Here is a 23,562-nt window from a genome sequence, read left to right on the forward strand (position 1 = left end):
TAGTTGAAAAGAAAAGATTATTCTTCATCAAATGTTCAAAAATCAGTTGGCCATTTTTTGTGGGTCTGAGTACTTTACTCTCTTCCATTCATCTACTTGTCTATTCCTCTGCCAAAACACATGAATACAGCTCTACAGTAAATTTTAGTATCAGCTAGAGTGATTCTCCATACTTTATTCTTGTTTTTTAAAAGTGTCTTATAGCGCCTGACCGGGCGGTGGCGCAGTGGATAGAGCATCAGACTGGGATGCGAAAGACCCAGGTTCGAGACCCCGAGGTCGCCAGCTTGAGCGAGGGCTCATCTGGTTTGAGCAAAAGCTCACCAGCTTGGACCCAAGGTCGCTGGCTCTAGCAAGGGGTTACTCAGTCTGCTTAAGGCCCGCAGTCAAGGCACGTATGAGAAAGCAATCAATGAACAATTAAGGTGTTGCAACGCGCAAAGAAAAACTAATGATTGATGCTTCTCATTTCTCCGTTTCCTGTCTGTCTGTCCCTGTCTATTCCTCTCTCTGACTCTCTCTCTGTCTCTATTAAAAAAAAAAAAAAGTGTCTTATAGCACCCTGGCCAGGTAGGTAGCTCAGTTAGTTAGAGCGTTGTCCCAATATGCCAAGGTTGTGGTTTGATCCCCAGTCAGGGCACATACAAGAATCAACCAATACATGTATAAATAAGTGAATATGTGGAACAACAAATTGATGTCTCTCTTGCTTTTATTCTCCCTCTAAAATAAAATAAAAAAAACTGTCTTAGTTACTCTGGTTTCTTCACTATTTTATATAAATTTTAAAATAGGCATATCTATGTCTCAAAAAATACCCCACTTTGCTAGAATTTTGATGGAAATTGCATTAAACCTATAGATCAATTTGAGAAGTAACATCTTTACTATGCTGTCTCCCAATCAAAAACATGATATATATATAAAAAAGACAATATATGTTTCTTCATTTGTGTTGGTGTTTGATTTCTTTCATCAGTGTATTGTACATGGTTTCACTTTTGGTGGTTTCAGCTGCTCAATGATCAACTGTGGTCCAAAAATAGTGAATGGAAAATTCAGAATTAAACATTAAGTTTTAAAGTGCAATCTGCTCTGAATAGCATGATAAAATCTCACCATCCCACTCTGTCCAACCCAGGACGTGACTCATCCCTTTGTCTTGCATCTCCACACGGTACACGCTCTCCACCTGTTAGTCTTCTTGGTCATGCTAGACTGTTGTGGATTGCAGTGCTGGTGTCAAGCCACCCTTATCTTACTTAATAATGGCTCCAATGTGCAAGAGTAGTGTGCTGGCAATTCAGATATGCCCAAGATAAGACACAAAGTGTGTGTACGTATGCATTAAAAAATCACAGTACTGCCTGACCAGGTGGTGGCGCAATGGATAGAGTGTCGGACTGGGATGCAGAGGACCCAGGTTCAAGACCACGAGGTCGCCAGCTTGAGCGCGGGCTCATCTGGTTTGAGCAAAAGCCCACCAGCTTGAACCCAAGGTCGCTGGCTCGAGCAAGGGGTTACTCGGTCTGCTGAAGGCCCACGGTCAAGGCACATATGAGAAAGTAATCAATGAACAACTAAGGTGTTGCAATGCGCAATGAAAAACTAATGATTGATGCTTCTCATCTCTTCGTTCCTGTCTGTCCCTATCTATCCCTCTCTCTGACTCACTGTCTCTGTAAAAAAAAAAAAAAATTACAGTACTATTTGCCATTTAAGCAGCCACTTTGGTCCCTTGCAGATAAGAGGGAACTACTGAAGCCTGACCAGGCGGTGGCGCAGTGGATACAGCGTCGGACTGGGATGCAGAGGACCCAGGTTTGAGACCCCAAGGTTGACCACAGACTCATCTGGTTTGAGCAAAGCTCACCAGCTTGAGCCAAGGTCACTGGGTCGAGCAAGGGGTCACTTGGTCTGCTGAAGGCCCGTGGTCAAGACATATGAGAAAATAGTCAACCTCTAAGGTGCCGCAAGGAAGAATTGATGCTTCTTATCTCTCTCCCTTCCTGTCAAAAAAAAAAAAAAAAAAAGAGGGAACTATTTATTGCACAACTTGTAACGTTTTGTTAGGTTTATACTTTTTAATGACTCCAATTTGTAGTTTTTTATTTTATTTTTTAATTTTATTATTTTTTACAGGGACAGAGTCAGAGAGAGGGATAGATAGAGACAGACAGACAGGAACAGAGAGAGATGAGAAGCATCAATCATCAGTTTCTCGTTGCGACACATTAGTTGTTCACTGATTGCTTTCTCATATGTTCCTTGACCGTGGGCCTTCAGCAGACCGAGTATCCCCTTGTTTAAGCCAGCGACCTTGGGTCCAAGCTGGTGAGCTTTGCTCAAACCAGATGAGCCCGTGCGGAAGCTGGCGACCTTGGGATCTCGAACCTGGGTCCTCCGTGTCCAAGTCTGACGCTCTATCCACTGCGCCACCGCCTGGTCAGGCAGGTTACCCTTTATTGTTAGCTTGCTAAGTTTTTATCATGAATGAATCTGGGCAACTTTATTTTGCATCAATTGATATGATCATGTGATTTTTCTTTCCCAATATTCTTTTCAGTATTTCCGGAATACTGAAAAGAGCTTAGAGATTTCCTCACTTGACAATTTTCTCAGACCAGGGCCAGGGAACCACTGGTCTAGTCCATGGTGTCCCAGTGTGCTGCTGCAGTGGAATGATGCCTATAGAATGTATCCAGTCCTGGAGATGTACAACACATGTCCACATAGCCGAGACTCAGAACAGCCCTGCAGCTCAGACTCCTGTTACCTTCAATGTAGATTCCCCAAACTTACTTGATCAGAGCCCTTTTTCTTTTATTTTTTTAATTAATTAATTTTTTTTTACAGAGACAGAGAGGCAGAGAGAAGGATAGACAGGGACAGACAGGAACAGAGAGATGAGAAGCGTCAATCATTATTAGTTTTTCGTTGCACATTGTGATACTTAAGTTGTTCATTGATTGCTTTCTTACATATGCCTTGACCGCGGGCCTTCAGCAGACTGAGTGACCCCTTGTTCAAGCCAGCGACCTTGGGTCCAAGCTGGTGAGCTTTGCTCAAACCAGATGAGCCCGCGCTCAAGCTGGCGACCTCAGTCTCGAACCTGGGTCCTTAGCATCCCAGTTCGACGCTCTATCCACTGTGCCACCACCTGGTCAGGCCTATTTATTTTTTTAAGTGAGATGAGGGGAGATAGACTCCTGCATGTGCCCCATCTGGATCTACCTGACAGCCCATCTTGGGCCTATGCTCAGACCAAATGAGCTATCCTTAGCACCTGAGGCTCATTGTTGGACCAACCAAGCTATCCTCAGTGCCTGGGGTGACACTTGAATCAATCAAGCCACTGGCTGCAAGAGAGGGAGAGAGAGAAGCATATGGTCGCTTCTCTTGTGTGCCCTGACCGGGAGTTGAAGCCAGGATGACCACAAGCTGTGCCAACTCTATCCACTGAGCTAACCATCCAGGGCTAGAGTCCTTTTCCTTGCACAGACCCCATGATACTCCCACAGGCCTTCCCCTGAAACACTTAGGGACTCACTTAACTGATTCTGTCCCCAAAGGCTGAAGAAGTGCCCTGACCAAGTTTGCAGTGGCATCACAGACATGGTAACAGATCTCCGGACCCCAGCCTACTGCTCCTGCTCCAGACCACACCACTTCCTGCAGCAATACAGACCAGATCGGTAAGAGGAATGCAACATCACCATGTTACCACCTGGTCCCCTTGGGGGCCTGCAGGCCCTTCATCCCCATTGAGCCTGGAGATGAGGGTTCTAGTCCACATAGTCTCCATGGGGTCAGGTTAGGCTAGGTGGTGTGTACTATGGGCCAATCATGCTGCTGTTGTTCCCTGTGATAGCAAGGGGTTCAGGGATGGGTACACATGTAACAAGACTCCATCCCAGAAATTGTTAGAATCATGCTGAGCTACAGAAAACTAAGCTAGATCTACCAAGAATCACCACACACAAAGTACTCCTTTGAAACAAAGTTGTTACCTGACCTGTGGTGGTGCAGTGGATAAAGCACCAACTTGGAATGCTGGGGTAGCCGGTTTGAAACCCCGGGCTTGCCTGGTCAAGGCACATACAAACCAAGTTGATGCTTCCTGCTCTTTCTAGCCTCTTTAAAAAAATAAGTAAATAAAATGAACTACTCAGTTGTAAGAAATGATGACATAGGGCCATTTACAACATAGATGGATCTTGAGAATATTATACTGAGTGAAATTAGTAAACCAGGAAAAGCTAAGAACTATATTAATTTCACACATAGGTGGGGTATAAAACCGAGACTCATGGACTTCGATAAAAGTGAAGTGGTTACCAGGAGGGGTATGTCGGGGAAGTGGGGGTGATATAAAGAGGGACAAATATAAGGTGACAGAAAATGATTTGACTCTGGGTGATGGGTATACAACATAAGTGGGTGTTCTTTTTCTATTACATGGGAAGCAGGGAGACAAGAGAAACAGACTCCTGCTAGTGTTACAACTTGGATCCACCCAGCCAGCCCCCTATGGGGCGATGCTCTGCCCATCTGGGGCTTGCTCCATTACTTGGCATCCGAGCCATCCTCAGTGCCTGGGGCCAGCTTGCTTGACGTTTGAGCCATGGCTGCAGGACGGAGAAGGGGAAAGGGAGAGAGAGAGAGAGGAGAGGAGGAGGAGGAGGGCAAGGGTGGAAAAGCAGATGGTTTCTCCTGTGTGCCCTGACTGGGAATCCAACCCGGGACTTCCACACCCTGGGCCAAAGCTCTACCACTTAGCCAACCAGTCAGGGCCATAATGAATAGTTCAAATACTATAGAACTGTTTACCTAAACCCCATGTACTCTTATTGATCAATGTCATCCTGTTAAATTTTCTAAAAAAAAAAAAAAAAAGAGAGAAACGAAGTTGTAAGATGAAGGGAACCCTGACCCAGTCATGCTCGAAGAACGTATCTCTAGAATTTAAATGACAGGAGATCAGTAAGTGATGCTTTCCTCAAATTAGTTAAATGGAACCTTGTCACTTGGTAACAGAGTTGATTGTGTCTGAAGCAGGGGAAGTTATCACTGACTCAGCTGGGCAGAAGCTTCTCCATCAGGAGGTACCCCCAAGGTTCCACAGCCAACAATCTCTCTGCCTACCTCATCCCCATCCCCCACCCACCCTGAGGCCAACGCTCTGCCCCACTTCCTACCAAGAGAACACCGTAGCCAAACACAGCTTGGGCAGTACTTGATATACATCATACATTTATTAGTGAATATCCCTCTGAAATCAGCAACAATATTAAAAAAAATAATGATTGCACTACTTGGTCAAGCAGAACTAGCAACTTTCATTTTAAAAAAAGTACAAATCTGTTAAAAATTTCAATCAGTATACACATATATAATACAACATACTAGTTATGTTAAATGCTACAAACCAATGTGAATCCAATGGAATGGAAAAACACCACACATTTAAGCTTTAAGAACCATTTTTTTCTCTATATATTAGCATTTTCTCAAATACATACATGGGAAAAATGAGGTAACTGTAAAATGTGCAAGGAACAGGGCCCCCAAATTTTATTTATATATATATATATATATATATATATATATATATATATATATATATATGTCAACTTTCTAACACAGAACACAGGTGCTGGGCCCAGCCAGGCCAGGGGATGCTGCCTGCTGTCATGCCGAGGCCAGAAGTTGGTAAGAGTAAACATTGACAAGCCCCACCACAGGAAATCATTGGTAACATGGCATCTACAGCAAGGTCGGCAAATCACAAACATCCTAAATAATTTGTTTTATAAATCTGTTTTTAAATGATTTTTAAAAATGTTGTTTCTACCCCCACCCCCTCCATAGCTGCTCACTGGAACCACTGCTGCAGCGGATACAGACACAACCTAGAGCCTGCTCCATCTGCCCCAGGAAGCAGGGTGGTGGTTGAAAACCTTTTGTTGGGGTGGGGAAGGGAGGAGTTGGAGTGGTTGGTTCTGTGTGTAAAACACCAGGGTTTCAACACTGGTATAAATATAGAAACATCACCTAGAGTTATTATATACAGTAAGACTTTGGGTTCTCCATGGGGGTGGGGCCAGGCTGATGGGGCCCCAGGGCAGGTGGGGGAGGCGGGAAGCCAGGGCCGCTGTGGGAGAACGAGGGTGGTTGGAGCATCCCTGAGGCAGCAGGCGCCAGGGGCTGCCTGCTAGGATGTGCCGGCCCCACACGCTGTTCGTTCAGGGCAGCAACCCCAGCTGGGGTAAGACAGGAAACAGGAACAGCCCGAGGGAGAGGGAGGGGAGCTCAGCCAGATCCTACAGGGGGCCTCCTCCAGACCTTGGAGGGCAGGGTTCAGGCCCACGCCCTCCCTGGTCCCTGTCCTCCTGGGACTTCCATGGAGATGGGCCCTGGCTGGAGGGAGAAATGCCCTGAAAAGCATAGTCCCGGTAGGCTCTGGGGACGTGTGCAGTACAGTGCATGGCAGTTATCAGCTGAGCAGACCTCTAATTCCGCCTGTGACCACAGCCGCCAGGCCCAGCCACGCGCATGCATGTGGAGCAGGCGGCACCACCGGACCACTTCCTGACCCCTGGGCACTCAGTCCTGATTAGTCCCTATGCCCCATCCCCCACTTAACTAAAATAAACAAACTGTTTAAAAACTCATACCCCTGAATCCTAATTTGGGCCAAACAAAGGAAAACTGCTACTCCTCACATTCATGCAACATGGCAGAGGGGAGATCAGGCATGGGTCTGGCCCCCATCACTGCCAGGGAGGAGCCACCACAAGGCCACCAGGCGCAGTCACTCTCTCCGGCATGGCTCAGGCCCCTCAGGATGTGTGCAGCCCAGGCTCAGGGCCTGTCTTGCTTCTGCACAGGAGGCTGCTGGCTCTGAGTCACTGCAACCTGGGAGGGACTGGCTGCCTGAGTCTGACTGTGGTTGAGGCCAGAGGACCCAGGCCTGGGGCTCAGAAAATGGCCTCATGCCACTGTCTGTCCATGCCTGTCAGTGCCACCTGGGAAGAGGGCACGCTATTTCAGTGCAAGAGAACAAGTGATCCAGGATGTGTCCCCTTTACACATACTGGGGCCAAGGGTCCCCACCAGCTACTCTGGGGGAACATATCCCTAGTTCCCAGTCCTGTCAGGACAAGGAGACGGACCTGAGGGTGAGCAGGAGGGAGACCGAATAGGGACACACAAGTAGCTCTGTGGCAGGCAGGCAGACTGGGGGATGGAATCTTGGGAGCTTGGCAAATGCAGGAGCTTATTGCAGGGGCTCTTCTCAGGCCTGATCCTGGTACCAGCTCTGAAGCTATAGGTGGAAACAATGGGGCAGGCCTGAGCTTCTCTCTCCCTGTCCTCCCTGGGTCCCCCCCAACCCCGAGTTTCCAGAGCTTCACGCAGGGTTCTCACGGGCAGCTGTGGGCCTCACTCAGCCTCCCTGGGCACCTTGGAGGCGTCGGCCCGGCAAATGGGACACGTCCGGTTGGCCTGTGGGGGAAGTAGCTGCACATCAGACCCTAGTCTCACCTGTTTCCCATCCCATCTGGCTTGTTCCGCTGCCTGCTGGGAATGCGGCCCCCTGAATACAGCTGAAACTTCTGAATGATGACAAGGATGAGGAGGGAAGCCCCAAAGCCAACCTTCCTCCCTCACCACATGAGGAACATGGGAGTGGCCCAGACTCGGTTACCTTCAACCACTTGTCGACGCACTTGGTATGGAACTCGTGGTTGCAGGGTAGAACTCGGAGCAGCTGCCGTGCCTCGAAGTCACTGAAGCAGACAACACACCTGGGGGGAGGGCACAAAATGTCACCTCCACAGGGATGGCTGAGGGGAGGTTCACTGTAGAACCTCCTCAGGAAGGGGTCCCCTTGCAGCCCATCTGTGCTCACAAAACGCAGGAGATGGGGTACAGCACTCACAGCGTCTGCTCAGACTGATGGCTGTCTGGGTTAAAGCGGTAGGCCGGAAGCTGCTCAATGTCCGCTTTGGTGAGGCCTCGAGGCTTGGCATCTCCTAGCCGCTCCGCCAGGCTCAGGAGGGCCTGGTTACGGGCAGGGGGGTAAGGTCAGAAGCGGCCTGGGCTGGAGGTCCCCAAGCTCCCACCTCCCAGGATAGGGCTCCATGGGACCTCATAGTTCTCAATCTCCACGTCATCCACATCAAGATCCAGGCTGATGGTGGGCCCCATTGCTGTTGGTGACATTGGCAGCATCGAGCTAGGAGAGACAGGTATGAGAGCCTAGGGTCAAGGTCAGTAGGTACTGGGGTCCCAGTGTTTGCCCCAGGATGTTGTAGGAGAGGAGAGTCCAGCTGGTGCATGTGTATTTTTCTGGGGGTGCCAGATGACCTGCGAGGCCCCAAAAAAACAGAACACCGTGGCTCTGGGGCAGATGTGTTAATACTTACAGGAAATAGGGCAGGAAGCTGGGGTAATACGACGGCGGGGGTGGTGGGGGCAGTGGCTGTTGTAGGCGGTATCTCTGGGTGCTCAGTCTTCGTGGCATCATGTGGGAATAGGGCTGCGAGAGGGGGACAGTTAGCTGGAGGGCCTGGTTGCCAGTGCCCAACCTCAGGAGGGGGTGGCACTCACCACACCAAAGGACAGCTCCTGGTGCAGTGAATCGTGGGGCAGGTAGTGCAAGGGCACGGACGGGGACAGGGCTGGGCCTGGGGTAGAGGCGGAGTAGGTGAAGCTCCCTAGGGGGTACTGATCCCCCCGAAGGTCCACGTCGTTGTCCAGCCGCTGCAGGGGCTGGAAGAGGCAGGAGCGGGTCAGCCAGAGTCAGTAACAGGGAAACCCCACCCCTGTGCTGCCACCTCCAGCATCAGCCCTATCACCCAGACTCACCATACGTGGGTGCTGAGTCTGCAGCGATATAAACTGCCCCAGAGGTGCCATGTGGGTGGGCTGGGGGTGTGGAGCTGGTGGTGGGGGGTGCAAGATGTAGTGGTCACTGGAGATGAGGTGAGGGTAGGCCTGATAGGGCACGGGGAGCTGTTGCATGGTACACGCCTGAATCAGCTGCTGAGAGAGGGGGCAGGGGCAGGACCGATGCTGGTATGAGGGCCAGGGCCTATCCCATTCAGCAACAGAGCCCCACTGAAGCCCTCTGGACTACCACCCCATCCTAGGCAGGACACGACACTCTTAAGGCCCAAAGTTATCATCCCAAATGCGCTCAGTTGGGAGGCTGGATGCAGCATCTGGGAGCCCCCAATGACAGGTAATGGGGTACAGGGCTGTGTGGCCTGGAGCCAGGAGGTGCTCTGACAGCCTGGACAGGTGTCATAAGCTTGGTGCTTCTGCCACTGGCCTATGCCAGTCCTTCTGGCAGGGATGGGGGTTGAATGAGAGGTGGAGGGCCTCACTCACCGGGGGCGGGAGGCAGCAGAGCGGGTAATGCTGCCCACTGAACATCACGGAACATGCTGGGAGCTGTTGGGCGCTGCAGCCAGGGATGTGCTGGCCTGAAGGCAAGGGGAAGCCTTGGGTCGTCACTGTGGTGACTGTGTAGGACAGAGGGACTGGTCCCTGGTGTACCTGTGGTGGAGAAAGACCTGGGAATTGCAGGGGCGAAACCTGGCCTGGAGGCTGCCCCCAAGTGAAGAAGCCCTGAGGCCACCTCCCTCCCTTCTCCAGCTGAGGCCTACCCAGGAGCAGACCTGCTGTCACACTGCCCTGGGCCCTAAAGGGCAGAGAGGACCCTCTGGGAACCTGGGAGGAGCTTCCTGTTCTACCAGTCATCTACTGTGTGGCCCCAGGGCAAGCCCTTCCCGTCTCTGGGCCTCAATTTACCAACCTGTAAAGCAGGGCTCAAAATGGCTCTCGAACAGGCAATGAATGAAACAGAGAAGTCAGGGCTCTGCGTCCTCTGCTTCACAGAGGGGCTTACCAGAGGCCAGGGATGTGGGGTTGGGGTTAACGGGTGGGTAGGGGTAACTGCCTACCTGCTCATGGAGATCAACCATGAATGGGCTCTGTTGAGAAGCTGAGTGCAGCATTCGGGGGCTCCCGCCGGCAGGAGCCGAGGCTCGGTGCTCCTCTACAGGGAGGTGTGGTGGTCGGGGCAGAGGCTGCTGGGATGGTAAGCGCTCATCCTGGGCAGGCGGGCGGCCCTCACAGCCAGGGCTGCACCACAGAGAGGAGGCCCAGTAGCACTGAGGGAGGCCACTCATTCACAGAGCAGGGAGAGAAGCCAAGGGACAAACCCACTGGGGAAGGAAGAAAGCTCAGGGCCCTGGGTCTTGCTACCCCTGACCCTTGTGCCCCAGCCCAAGCTGACAGCCCCAGTACCAGAAGCCCCGGGGTCCACAGGGCTGGGAGGTTCCTTCTTCCCTTCCCCAGAGCTGGGCCAGGGTGCTGCTGGGTCCTGCAGACAATCGCCGCTGACCCACAGGGGTGGAGGGTGGCCACCTAGTCACTGCCAGAGCCCATGGTCGCATCAGGGGAGGCAGAGGGGTCGAAGGGCTGGGCCAGGGCTTAGAACCCTAGGCGTCAAAAAGACAAAAAGAAAAAAAAAAGAGAGACAAAGAGAAGTCCAGTCACTTGCCCCATTATGAGTTGAGGAGTCAGAATCAAACCTCTGACTCTGGGGCCACCGATGCCTACTCCTGCCCCCCCGCCCCCCGCTATGCACATGCTCGCAGGTCTGGCCCTCTCCTCAGCACTGGGGCTCAGGACTGAGACCAGCGTGGGCAGCCCTGCTCCCTCAGGCTGCAGCAGTTTCAGAGGATGGGCACGCTTCTGGGCCAGGTGACTTTGCTAAGGCTCCTACATTGTGGGGACCTTAGGGCAGGCTCAGGTCTGGGGGTCTGCAGCTCCAGCCTTCAGGTAGGCGGGGTTCCTGTGGGGAGTCCAGCTTCCTCCCTTCCATCTGGTTGGCTCTGGGGGGATTCCAACCAGGCCTGGGTCCCAGTTTTTCTCTCACTATTGCCAGGTAAGAGGTTCTGCCCCAGTTCCTGCCCCCAGGTGAGAAAGTGCTACCTGGGTACAGACCTGGCTGTACCTCTGTTTCTTTCCATAAGCCATTCCCACAGTGCCTACCTACTTGTTGTGGAGGCTTCATCTATTCTTCAAAGAACGTATTGTTGGCTCCATTTTATAGAAGAAAAAACTGAGGCTCAGAGAGAGGAAGGGACTTGCCCAAGGGTCAAAGCTGGGAGCTGGGGTGACCACAAGCTTCTCGCTGCACCCTGCGCTGACAGGAGGGGTACAGCGCAAGGGCTTTCCAGGAGGTGGTGAAGGAAGCCAGCCACCAGGGCTAGTCAGGGAGGTCTGGAATGCAGCTAGGCCTTTGCTCTGGGGACCCCACACAGGACTCCCCAAGTGGGAGGTGGGGTTTGCTGAGAAAAAAGGGGAAGCCAGAAGCCACGGGAGGAAGTTGAGTGCAGGGGAATGGGGTGTGGCAGGTCCCCTCCTTCCCTGGGAGCTGGGGTCCAAGTGGGGCAAGTTAGGGGGAACCACTTATTAACGCCAGAGGTCAGGATGAGGCCGCAGGCAGGGAAAGCTTTGGAACCTGTCAGGCCCTGCAAATCTGAAGGCCTTTGCTGTTTCTGCCACAGGAAGGCACTCACCCCTTTCTTCATTTGACAAAACTACTGCATCCTTGATACTCAGTTTTTTTGTTTGTTTGTTTTTAACAGGGACAGAGAGAGAGAGAGAGAGAGTCAGAGAGAGGGATAGATAGGGACAGACAGACAGGAACAGAGGGAGATGAGAAGCAACAATCATTAGTTTCATTGGGACACCATATGTGCCTTGACCAGGGGCTACAGCAGATCAAGTAACCCCTTGCTCAAGCCAGTGACCTTTGGTCCAAGCTGGTGAGCTTGGGGTCTCGAACCTGGGTCCTCCACATCCCAGTCCTATGCTCTATTCATTGCGCCACCACCTGGTCAGGCCTGATATCCAGTTTTTAATGTTCTCTTGGTTGACATGGCCAGGAGGTTGTGTGTAGTCCCTTCAGCACCCTGTTTCTTCCTGCCAACTGCGGCCTCAACATTTCCTTTGTGCTGTTCTTTAAAGCCTAGGCCCTATCTCGCGAAAGCCTGCAAGGGAGGTTCTTCTTGAGCTGACAGGATGGCAGTTGTTCCAAGGCCACAGTCAGGTAGTGGAGCTGGAATTCACACCTCTCCCACCCAACTCGCTTGGCAGAAGGGTGGTCAGGACCAGTGACCAGCTTGGTAATGGTAATGTGCCTGGTGTGGTAATGAGCACTGGAAGGCCAATCACACAGGGCCAAAGCCAGCCTGGTACAGTGAGGTTAGTGCCACAAGGACAAACAAATCTGGCTCCACTGGGCCCTCATTTGTGCTTGGACCCCCTTACTTGGAGCATGAGCTACCCCGGGACCACTCCCCATCTGCCCACCACTGGTGAGTGGGTTTGTGACCCCCGGTGTGGGCCAAGTGTACATCCTTACACATGTGTGTAAACACACAGCCTCCCGGACTCCTGCTGACAATCCAGCCTAGCAAACAAAGGCCAAGGAAGACTCAGCAGAAACCTCCAAATAACTGACATAACAGACCACTAGCTAAGTCCAGATCTCCTAGATCAGAACCTTGACAGCGTTGAGGAACAAGGGCACCTAGAATTTTATCAAATTCTTCAGCATTTTCTAAAGCACAGCCAGATTTGGGAACCACTGCTCTAACTGACCTCAGAGATCCTGGGTGAAGTCCTACGGGTAAAGAATAACAACAATAAACACAGTATTTCCCATGTGCCATCTCAATGAGTCCTATAGCAACCCATGGAAGTAGGGATAGTGAGGCTCAAAGAATTGAGATACAAAGCCAGTCAGCTAGAGTTGTGTGTGCACCGGGACATGACCCAGGCAGTGGCCTCAACTGCTCCTCTTGTGCTGGACTGTCTTGCTGAAGTCTGGGCAGTGCCAAGGCTCAGGGGTGTGGCTCCTTCAGAAGCCCAGCCTCTGAAAGACACCCACTCCTCAGGAAAGAGCTGGACCAAGAAGCTGAGGTCCCAAACCAGTAGGCAGAAGGTGCTTCAGCTGGGGACAATAGAGCCAAAGATGACAGCGATGACCCTTACACTGTCACCCTAACTTCTGGCCAGAGTCCTTGGCACATCACTTCCCCTCTCTGAGCCTCAGCCTCCTCTTCATCGTCAAGTGGGAATAGTGCAGTGACCACCTCCCAGTGGATTGGCAAGGGCTGCTCACAGGCCCCAGAAGGAGTGGTCTGTAAAGCTTAAGTGTGAACAATCACTGTTAGAAATGAGAGGCTGATGTCCACACCTACCACCCTCCCAGCAGAAATAAGGGGCCACTTCAAGCTCTAGCAGGCAGTAGCTGGGAAATATGCCTCCCTGGGAAATAAATACTCCAGCTGGCAAGGGAGGAATCCCTGGCTTCAGAAGTTCTACAAGGAACAGAGGCAGCAAAGGGGGGGCATACCCACTTCACAGTTGAGAAACTGAGACCCCCCCCAAAAAAGGGAAGTAATTTGCTCTAGGCTATAAAACCAGAGAGAGACAAAACTGGTTTTGTTGATCCTTTAGGCCCAGATTCCTCTAACCCCCTACTCTCTCATTAGCATCAGTAACCCTAAGAACCACCTAATCTCAACTCTGTTTCAGGACCTAAAGGAGATCGGGAGAGCTTTCCAGAAGGTGCCCGTGACTCGCCCTATTGTGGAAATAAAAAGCAAGAGAAGCTCAGAGTTAAAGCTGGCAACCTGCTCAAGGTCAAACAAACAGCAAGAGGGCCACCCCCTAACTGCTCTGCCTTCCCACCTGCCACTGCACTGTCCTCTCAATGAGGTGTGTGTCAATGGGTCCTGAGGATCCCATCCTTAAATACAATCTTTCCTGGAAGCAAGCTCCGTATCTTGCATCTATGCCCCTGCCCAGGAGGCGGCCAACTCCCTACTTCCAGTGCCCCAGCAGCTACCTCCATCTGAGTCTAGGGAGTGAGTGAGTCCCTTCCATGTTCTGTCACTTGGGCCCAGGCACTGTTTGCAGTAACAAGGTGCTGTTTTGCAGATAAGCAAAGTTAGCCCAAAAGCATAAACAGGCTAAGCAGGATGAAAAGCCCCCTCCCTTCTCTTCCCTCACCCACCAAAAAGAGGCAGGCCAGCACCGCCAGACTTGGAAGTAGGTGTCCTTGTTTAGCCAACCTGGACTCCCTGGGTGAACTTGCCCAAGGAAATCTAATTGCTTCTGTGAGCCGTAGTTGTCAAAACTGTAAAACGGGGACGGAAATCTCTCCCGGAGCGCTCAAATAAAACCAGAGGACACAAGATACAAGAATCCATGTGGTCGCGGTCGCATTAGTGGGGGAGAAAACCAGTGTCCCCGAGGGGCAGGTCCCTCCTCAACGCGGGCCAGGTACAGGTTGCCGGGCTCTGGGAAGCCAAGGTGTGGACACCCGACCGGAGAGGGACTTCCCTTGTCCCCATTTCACTCCGTTGTGCCGCGCTCAGAGAGACAAGAGGGACCGGAGGCCAGACTGCGGCGCTTGAACAAGAGCGCTGTGACTTTAAGAGTCGAGGATCCCGGACCATGTGCTCCGCGTGAGACAAAAGCAACAACAAAGAAAGTGGCAGCGGCAGGGGGAGGGGGCGGCTCCTTCCTCCCCAACCGCAGCGCTCACACTACGGAGAAGGGAGACCCGTCCAGCTTGGGGGCCAGGCCTTGGGGATCGTCGGGTGGTAGTAGTGGGGGGTGTTCTGATCCTAGAGGTCTCACCGTCCCCCTCCCGACCGCCCGTGATTAACCCCTGCAGAGCCAGCTATATCAACAGCCCCCAGTCCTAGGGGAGGGGTAGCAGGTTCCAGGGATGTGGAAATCAGGAGTTGGGAGCTCTGGCCCCGACTCACCTTCAGCCACCTGGACACGCGTTGATTCCTTTGTTCCTGATCTAGGGCACCAAGCTGGGCAAGGGGGGGAGTGTAGGGGGCTGACCGGACCCTTTAAGAGCCCCCGCCCTGCGGAACAATGTGCTCCCCTCCCCACCCCCCGCCACCCCCGGTCCGGGGGTAGGCCGGCTCCTTCCGGGGCCCTCTCTCTTTGTTGTCGGTCCGCTGGCGTCTACCTCGCGAGGCCCACGCGCGCTCAGCCTCTTGGTTCAGGCCCTCCGGGAACCGGACGCGGCTCAGGACGCGGACGGGTTTGCGTAGCGGCCCGAGGCTGGCCCTTTAAGAACTGTCCGCGGCACCAGCGGAATGTAACAAACCCAACATTTGATTCACAACATTCGAAGCGGCGGGGTCGCGCGCAGGGCGGGAGAAGACCTCGCGGGGGCGCGCCGGGAGGTTCCGGCAAACAGTAGCAAGCAGCTGCCCGAGGCAGCCCCGCCCCGCGCTAAGAGCTCCGCCTCGTTGGGGCCCCGAGAGTCAATCACTTGCCGCGAACAGCACGTGATTAGTAGGCCGCCATCTTGGGAGGCAGATTAAACAAACAAAAAAACCAACACACCACATCCTTCTCGCCCCCACCTTCGCGCTTCAAGTGACCGCAGCCATCATAGGCAAGGGGCGGGGCTATATGGCCTGATCTAAAGATAGAAGACTCCGAGGTGGGCAAGACTAAACTGTTGAAATTTAACCTTGCTACGCAAACTCGCCAATCACTCGCGCCTCTGCGGCTTAGTTTCCTTGTCAGAGAAATGGGTCCCGCAGACAGAACCAGAGCTCAGACTTACTGTGTTATGGCCCCTCCTCGGAGACCAGGCACCATGTGGGACACTGATTGTGATGGGGCCAACCTTCAACCAAGCTGGGGCGTCCGAGTGGTTACGAAAGCTCAAATAGCCTTGGGCCGGCAACCTCCCCAGAGATGACGTCAAGCCCCAAGTGTTACAAAGTTGCAGTGACATCATGCGGCTTGCCCGCATTTCTCTGTTCAAACTACGCCGCGCCTTTAAAAAGCTGGAACTGCCTGACCGGGTGGTGGATAGTGCGTCGGACTGGGATGCAGAAGACCCAGGTTCGAGACCTCAAGGTTGCCAGCTTGAGTGAGGGCTCATCTGGTTTGAGCAAAAGCTCTCCAGCTTGAGCCCAAGGTCGCTGGCTCGAGCAAGGGGTTACTCGGTCTGCTGAAGGCCCGCGGTCAAGGCATGTATGAGAAGGCAATTAATGAACAATTAAGGTGTTGCAACGCTCAATGAAAAACTAATGATTGATGCTTCTCATCTCTCCGTTCCTGTCTGTCTGTCCCTGGCTATCCCTCTCTGTGACTCTGTCTCTGGAAAAAAAAAAAAAAAGCTGGAACTACTTGGATTGTCTAACGGACCAATAGCGGGCAACCTATGTAAATAAATTAACGCGATGGGCAGGGGGATTGGTCCTGCGTGCGCTGTCACAGAGACATTTTTAAACCGCCCCGCCCCCAGCGTGGCCGGAGTGGGGGGGCGGGGTAGGGCAGGCCACAATTTGAAGCTTGAGCAGCCCTGGTCTGCGTTTAGGTTGCTTCTTTCCTAGGGGCATTGGGAAACTGAGCTCAATGAAATCCTTAGATTTCTACAGTACTCCCAGCAGTTAGCTATCAGACGGAAGGATTGCTACAACATGCCCATTTTACAGATGGGTAAAGAGGATCAAGAGGGTTGTCACTGACCCCAAGTCACACAGCCAGGGGCTGAGCCATTATTTGAACCTAAGCCAAAGCCAAGCTTCTTCCTTTGTCATGATGCCTTCCCGGGCGGATAGGGAAGTAGGATACAAAGTAGGATATTACCTCTATATTGATTAAACAACAACAACAAAAATAAGTAATATCCTAAATAGCCAAGAACTGGGAACAGGCCTAATAAAGAATGGTGTATTTTAAAAAAAGGAGAAATAATAACAAAAAAATGATAAGAACTAAGTAAATACATAAAAGACTGGTGTATGTATACAATCAATAACTGACTCCTCTGTATGAGCTGCACTGACACAGGGCTACCTCCAAGACAGCCCTAATAGATGCTAGAGCAAAATGCTACTACGTGTGGTGGGTTACTGTGGGTTGGGGTGGTATCATTTTCTATGCTTCTTTGGTATATTTCATAATCCTAAATTTAAAAATTAAAATAAAAAGCAAGATGCTGAACAGAGTATAACATATATCTATTATTAAAGCATTGGATACATACAATTTCTGCAGAATATTTCTAGAAAGATATACAGGATATTGGCAATTGTTCTCAGGGAAAAACTAAAAGAGACCATGGGGTCAGGAGGGTAGACTTTTTATTGTATATGCTTTTGTACATTTGCTCTTTAAAAAACCAACAAACACCTATACAGTACAACCTTCTAAAAAGTCTAAAGAAAATTACTGTCAAAAGGGTATGTTTTTAGTCTTTTAAGCCATAAAAACTTCTGATCCCTTAGAGTCAGAAATCCCCCTTCAGGAAAGGAACCGATGGAAAAATCCAGAAGTTTGGAGAACAGACTTGCTTATCATCCAAGTGTAGTTTAGCACCGTGGATGCAGAGCCAGCTACAAAATGACTGTTGGTCCTGTCTGCAGAGCTCTAGGCACAGGAAATCAAGTGCATGCTGCGTACTACAGATGGTACTTGGAAAGCCAAACTCTCTCCATTACAGTTAACACTGTGTGTGTATGATAGATGAGGATGTACAGGGTAATTGATGGCTTTCTCTAACCATCTTACCAACTTCCTCTTCTGCTATAACCTTCTCAAACTTTTATTTTTCTCACTAAGCAAAAGCAATTAGAAAGTCATTCCCACATTCAAAGATTAAGACAACCTCCCTGATTGCCTGTGTAAGGACAGAAGCTACTGCTTGGCCTTCAGGCGTGCTCTTACAAAATTTCCCCCACCCAACTTTGCAGGCTCCCTTCGCCCAACCCTCTCCAACAACCGTGGTGGTGCTTCCTCTGGCCTTCCTTTCTACCAATTCACCTTCTTTGCCCTTTGAGGTTCTGCTCCCATCTTACCCCTTATGAGAAGTTACAGTCTCCAACTTGTACTGAACTCCATCTCTGAACTCAGAGCTTGATGCACCCTGACCTTTACTTCATGCCACTTAATTTGCACACAGCTCTGCTACAGTGTCTCAATACTCCTCTCTGGCCCAAGGGGGTTCAGAATGTTAAAGGGCAACAGACACCACCAGCATCATTTTATGAGTGAAGATTTGAGGCTCCCAAAGGTTAAATGACTTGCCCCAGGCCACACAGTTAGAAACATTCCTATTACATTACCCACCCTCAGAAAGTGACTTCAACCACAATCCAGTTCTGTACTTTGAAGCCATTAAGCCTCTGATGGTACCATTCCCTCTGCCTAAAACACCCTCAACACACTCAACTCACCTCATGCAAAACCCTGTTCAACTTTTGGGGCTCAGCTCAAACATCGCTTCCTGGGGCCTCATGACCTGTCTTCTGGCAGTCTGCTACTGACTTTCTCAACATACAGCATGACTACCATCACATTGTGTCAGGACAGCAGAAGGCTATCTCCTGAGGACTCCCCCTTCCCTGGGCCACACTGGGTGGTGGATGCCCAAGGAAGGGGCTTTGGGTTTAACTCTTGCCCTTATGCTGAAATATCTGCCCTGTCTTCTCTCATGCACAACCCTCTGGGGCCCTCAGCAAATCCCCACAGCCCCTTTGGGGTCTCCCCAGGGCCAGAGGCCAAACTATATCTCCCCCTCACCTGAAAAACCTTCCTGAGTGCATGCAGACTCACTCTGGATCAAGTGGTTCACTTTTACCAGGCTTTCCAGAGAAGCCAGAAATCTGGACTTTCCTGTGAAATCCCCTCTCAGGTTCACTGATAGGTCATATGCTTTGGAACCCCACTTTGGATGCCCACCTCTTGCATCCCTTATTCTCATCAACCAACACTGCCCATTTGAAGGCCAGTTGTTACTGTCATCATACAGATGAAGAAGGTGGCTCAGGAAGTAACTCCCCTTGCCATAGATCCCAGAAGTATGGTCCAATGGGTTCCAGAAACCACAGGTAGAGGTGGCTAACCCTTGTCCAAGCATCTGCCATGATGCTCTGTGGAGAAATTGGGGTTCTAGGGTCTCCTGCATGGTCTGGGCAAGTCCCATCCTGATCACTGGCTCACCAGTTCTTCCAATGACCTAAGTGCTAGTCATGAGCATTTGCCCCATTTTATAGATAAGGAAACTCAGGGGAGAAGGAATATGACTCACCTACTATCATATAGCCATCAAGGAGTAAACCTGGGATCACGTTCTAATCTCACATTAAGTCTGGTTTATGACATGTGAATGCCAACACAGGGTCCCCAAGGGCTGCTGAATAAAAGCACAGATGTGCTGGGGCAGGGAGAGACAACGGAGGATCAGACTAGTGGGTGGCTCCCTATCACAGGGTGAATAAACAGCAGAGGGAATCAAATCCTGATAGCTTCAAGTGCAAACCACTTGATGCTACATTCCAGCTGCCCCCCCCCCCCCTGCAGGATATGGAGATGGAGGGTCTGCCTAGACTGGGAGAGGTCAGGGCATCAGTTCCTGCCAGAGCCCTGCACTGCTCCATCAGCCACCCTCCCTCCCTCAGGGTCAGAAAGTACCCACTCCTTTCTGCTAGGACCCCTCAAACCCTCCGAAGAGGGTTTGCCTCTCTCTCTCTCTCTCTCTTTCTCTCTCTCTCTCTCTCGCAGCAGGGCTCAGTAACCTAGGCATAACAGAGGATTAAGGAACCACCGAGGGATACACAGCACAGACTGGTAGAGCCAGCCCAGGACAAGCCTGAACACACCACCCTCACATTTTAATCTTTTTTTTTTTTACAGAGGCAGAGATAGACAGGGACAGACAGACAGGAATGGAGAGAGATGAGAAGCATCAATCATCAGTTTCTCGTTGCGCGTTGCGACTTCTTAGTTGTTCATTGATTGCTTTCTCACATGTGCCTTGACCGTGGGCCTTCAGCAGACCGAGTAACCCCCTGCTGGAGCCAGCGACCTTGGGTCCAAGCTGGTGAGCTCTTTGCTCAAGCCAGATGAGTCGGCGCTCAAGCTGGCGACCTCGGGGTCTCGAACCTGGGTCCTTCCGCATCCCAGTCCGACGCTCTATCCACTGCGCCACCACCTGGTCAGGTCACCCTCACATTTTAGCTCCAAGCTTTGACTCTCCTAAAAAGAAGCACCTTTGTGCAGATGGGGGGGGGGGATGTCTATGAAGCTTTTCCGGGTTTGGGACTCAAGTATGCAGCACCCTGGCCCCAGTTTTTATTTTTTATTTTATTTATTTATTTTTTAGAGAGGAGAGAGAGAGTGAGAGTGAGAGAGAGAGAGAGAGAGAGAGAGAGAAGGGGGAGGGAGGAGCAGGAAGCATCAACTCCCATATGTGCCTTGACCAGGCAAGCCCAGGGTTTTAAACCAGCGACCTCAGCGTTCCAGGTCGATGCTTTATCCACTGCGCCACCACAGGCCAGGCTATTTATTTTATTATTATATTTTTTTCCATTTTTCCGAAGCTGGAAACGGGGAGGCAGTCAGACAGACTCCCGCACGCGCCCGACCGGGATCCACCCGGCATGCCCACCAGGGGGCGATGCTCTGCCCCTCTGGGGCATTGCTCTGTTGCATCCAGAGCCATTCTAGCGCCTGAGGCAGAGGCCACACGCCATCCCCAGCGCCCGGGCCATCTTTGCTCCAATGGAGCCTCGCTGCGGGAGGGGAAGAGAGAGACAGAGAGGAAGGAGAAGGGGAGGGGTGGAGAAGCAAATGGGCGCCTCTCCTGTGTGCCCTGGCCGGGAATCGAACCCGGGTCTCCTGCACGCCAGGCCGACGCTCTACCGCTGAGCCAACCGGCCAGGGCCTGGCCCCAGCTTTTAAACTGTGGGTCGGTTATTTGGCCTCTATCCACCTAAGTCTCTCATTTCTAAAATCAGGACATCGACAACACTAGTGACAGATGACATTTACTGAGCACTTAGTATGTGCCAACAATGTTGTTCATCTCCTAGGCTACTGAAGAGGCAGGAATACACTGATCATAAAACACAGAATCTCTGAAGCCAGCCTGTGTGGGCTTTGTCTATTAGTAAGGTGACCAATCGTCCTCCTTTAGGGCGATGTGTCCTCCTACATGTCCTTTTTGATACTGGAACACTAATCTATAAATGTCCGTATTCGATCGATGCTGAGTCAATCCATTGCATGTGATGAGATGTATTTGTATCTAAATGAAAACATTTTTCTTACAATTACTATTAAAAATTAATAGGCATGTAAGCATAATTAAAATATTACAAATGTTTTTATTATGCATTTACCATATTATAGTGTATTATTGTTGCAATGAGTAAAATGTTTCTTTTATTTACGATAGTTTTCTTCAATTTATTTTTGTCCTTTTTTTTTTTTTTTTTAATATTTTTTTATTTATTCATTTTAGAGAGGAGGGGGGGAGAGAGAGAGAGAGAGAGAGAGAGAGGAGAGAGAGGAGAGAGAGACAGGGGGAGGAGCTGGAAGCATCAACTCCCATATGTGCCTTGACCAGGCAAGCCCAGGGTTTCGAACCGGCGACCTCAGCATTTCCAGGTCAACGCTTTATCCACTGCGCCACCACAGGTCAGGCTGTCCTCCTTTTCATTGTAAAAAAGTTGGTCACCTTACTATTAGCTCTGTGACCTTGAGGAAGTCAGCATCTGTGTGAAGCTCAGTTTGGCCAGGTGTAAAATGGGGAGAGTACATACTTCAGAGAGTCAAAAGTGGCTCTCTCTCACTCTAAGTCAGGGGTCTCAAACTCAACTCAGCATGTGGGCCGCAGAGCAAGATCACAGCCGTTAGGCGGGCTGCACTAAGTCTACAAAAGGCAACTGTTACGCAACACTTTTCTCACTGCAGTTGAAAACAAAAAAAAATCAGTACAAGCACAATCGTACATGCAGTTTACTCAGTGTCACAAAACGACCAGAAACTGTAGTTCGCATCACAACTGCTGTTAACTAAGCTAATATCTAGCTAGGATGCTAGAGAAATGAAAAATACAAGTAGGCCCCTAGGCTTACTTAATTTTATCCAAAATATTTTGAACTTTGTGGATTAGTCTGCGGGCAGCACAAAATTGTTTGGCAGGCCGCATGCGGCCCGCGAGTTTGAGACCCCTGCTCTAAGTGCATCTTTGGGAGTATCTGCCTGACTGTTCAGGTCTGGATCTGCGCTTGGATGTGGGATCTTTGTGGGTATGGAGCTGGGAGCGGCTCTCCTTTCTGACTTCCTCTTCCCTGCAGCTCTCACCACTGGAGCCCCCAGGGTACCCTCACATCATCTAGAGATGAAAACCGGTAACAACAGAGTGCGGTGCCGAGTAGGTCCAGGGAGATGAGTCCAACTAAGTCCCCCTCTTTCCCTCCATCTTAAGTGCCTCTCCTACTCGAAAATCGGCTTTCTTCCAGCCCCCTACTGCCCACACCGGCCTTCCCACCGGCTCGACTGCGGCTTAGTGGCCCTCAGGTGACCGAAGCCATGTGACCTTGGACAAGACACAGACCCTCTCTGGATCACCCCACCCACTCCCAACGCCCTCCACCCCCGGCGACCGGACATCCTGAGAGCAGTAACGACGGTACTGGGGTTCGGCAGTTTGTTCCCCAGACTCGCAGCCATTCCATAGCAGGGCCCAGGAGCGCCAATAAAATGGAACAGACGAAATGAGACCAAAAGACTGCAGCTCTCTATCCCAGACGCCTGGACCCCGGGCGAAGCCAGGATCAGCCAGGGGTTACAATCAGGGTATGCGCAAGGCACGCTGGGACTTGTAGTTCCCAGGGGCTCCCCGAATGGGACACTTGGACAGAGCGAGCGGACAGCCGAGCCGAGCAGCTCCGGTTTCAGGTCCCCGGACAGCGATCTTCGGCCCTGCGGATGCTGACAGAGGCCTCGCTGGAAGTCCTTGCGCTGCTCTGTCAGCTGCTCTGTCCCTGCGGCTGCGGCGCACCGCGCAAGGTCCAGGCCGGGCGTTACCTGGAGCCGCGGCGGGGCTCCACCCCCACCCGGCGGCTGGCGCGTAGCTCCTGCTGCAGCCAGGGGTCCAGGTCCCGCTGCGGTCCGAGCGCCGCCTGCAGCGCCCCCCCAATCCCGTGCAGTGGAACCGTCCGCAGACCTCACCACTGGGCGCGCGAGCGCGGGGCCCACGCCGGCTGTGCGGTTTATAGTCACCCCCTTCCGGCGTGCATATGTAGCTACCTGGACTACACCAAGCGCGCCGGAGCGGGAGGTGGAAAGGGGCGTGGCGTGGTTCGGCTACGCCCACCCAGGTTGGGCTGCAAAGGGCGGGCAAGGGCAAAGCACCCAGCGCTTAGCAGTCTAGTCGCCGGCTGCTGTCCGCGTAACCTAGGGCTAGTGACAGTCGCCGTCTTTTCTTCTTTAAAATTAGTACGACTCTCCGTAGCCGTTCAAAGAGCCTTTGCTTTTCGGAGAGTTTATTCCTCTCTCTCGGCCTCGGACGGGAAGGCAGGGATCCGTATACAAAGAGCTCTCTGGAGTCGGCCGATCTTGGTTCTCACGTTTGGGCCCTTTTCTGAGCCTCAGTTTCCTTGTCTGCGAAATGGGAGCAACAGTATCTCCGTAGGGCGG

At 51.6% G+C, this 23,562-nt stretch overlaps 1 protein-coding gene across 5 annotated transcripts; it reads right to left on the reverse strand.

Annotated features, from left to right (window-relative positions):
* Positions 1 to 5,225: 5,225 nt before the first annotated feature.
* RNF44 (ring finger protein 44) lies at positions 5,226 to 23,205 on the reverse strand. 5 transcript variants are annotated; one of them, XM_066272276.1, is made up of 12 exons: positions 15,689 to 16,359; positions 10,318 to 10,511; positions 9,972 to 10,152; positions 9,397 to 9,564; positions 8,872 to 9,048; positions 8,614 to 8,775; positions 8,430 to 8,542; positions 8,152 to 8,239; positions 7,943 to 8,064; positions 7,709 to 7,808; positions 7,429 to 7,506; positions 5,226 to 7,327 (listed from the first exon to the last, which is right to left on the reverse strand). In XM_066272276.1, exons 1-11 carry the CDS (start codon positions 15,878 to 15,880, stop codon positions 7,444 to 7,446), a joined length of 1,560 nt encoding a protein of 519 aa, XP_066128373.1. In that variant the 5' UTR covers positions 15,881 to 16,359; the 3' UTR covers positions 5,226 to 7,327; positions 7,429 to 7,443. The 5 variants fall into 5 exon arrangements, with proteins under 5 accessions (XP_066128373.1, XP_066128376.1, XP_066128372.1 ...); XM_066272279.1 differs by lacking the exon at positions 15,689 to 16,359 and adding an exon at positions 22,951 to 23,205 and having other exon boundaries at positions 5,226 to 7,506; XM_066272275.1 differs by having other exon boundaries at positions 5,226 to 7,506; positions 15,689 to 16,358.
* Positions 23,206 to 23,562: the final 357 nt, after the last annotated feature.

The sequence above is a fragment of the Saccopteryx bilineata genome, chromosome 4 (genome assembly GCF_036850765.1).
Source record: "Saccopteryx bilineata isolate mSacBil1 chromosome 4, mSacBil1_pri_phased_curated, whole genome shotgun sequence".
Classification (NCBI taxonomy): Eukaryota; Metazoa; Chordata; class Mammalia; order Chiroptera; family Emballonuridae; genus Saccopteryx; species Saccopteryx bilineata.

Coding starts and splice junctions, on each gene's coding strand:
- RNF44 (XM_066272276.1), bottom strand. CDS start 15,880: ATGCGGGCAAGCCGCATGATGTCACTGCAACTTTGTAACACTTGGGGC. Junction 10,153..10,317: donor TGTGGACCCCGGGGCTTCTG/GTACTGGGGCTG, acceptor TCTGTGGTGCAG/CCCTGGCTGTGAGGGCCGCC. Junction 8,240..8,429: donor AGCTTCCTGCCCTATTTCCT/GTAAGTATTAAC, acceptor TGTCTCTCCTAG/CTCGATGCTGCCAATGTCAC.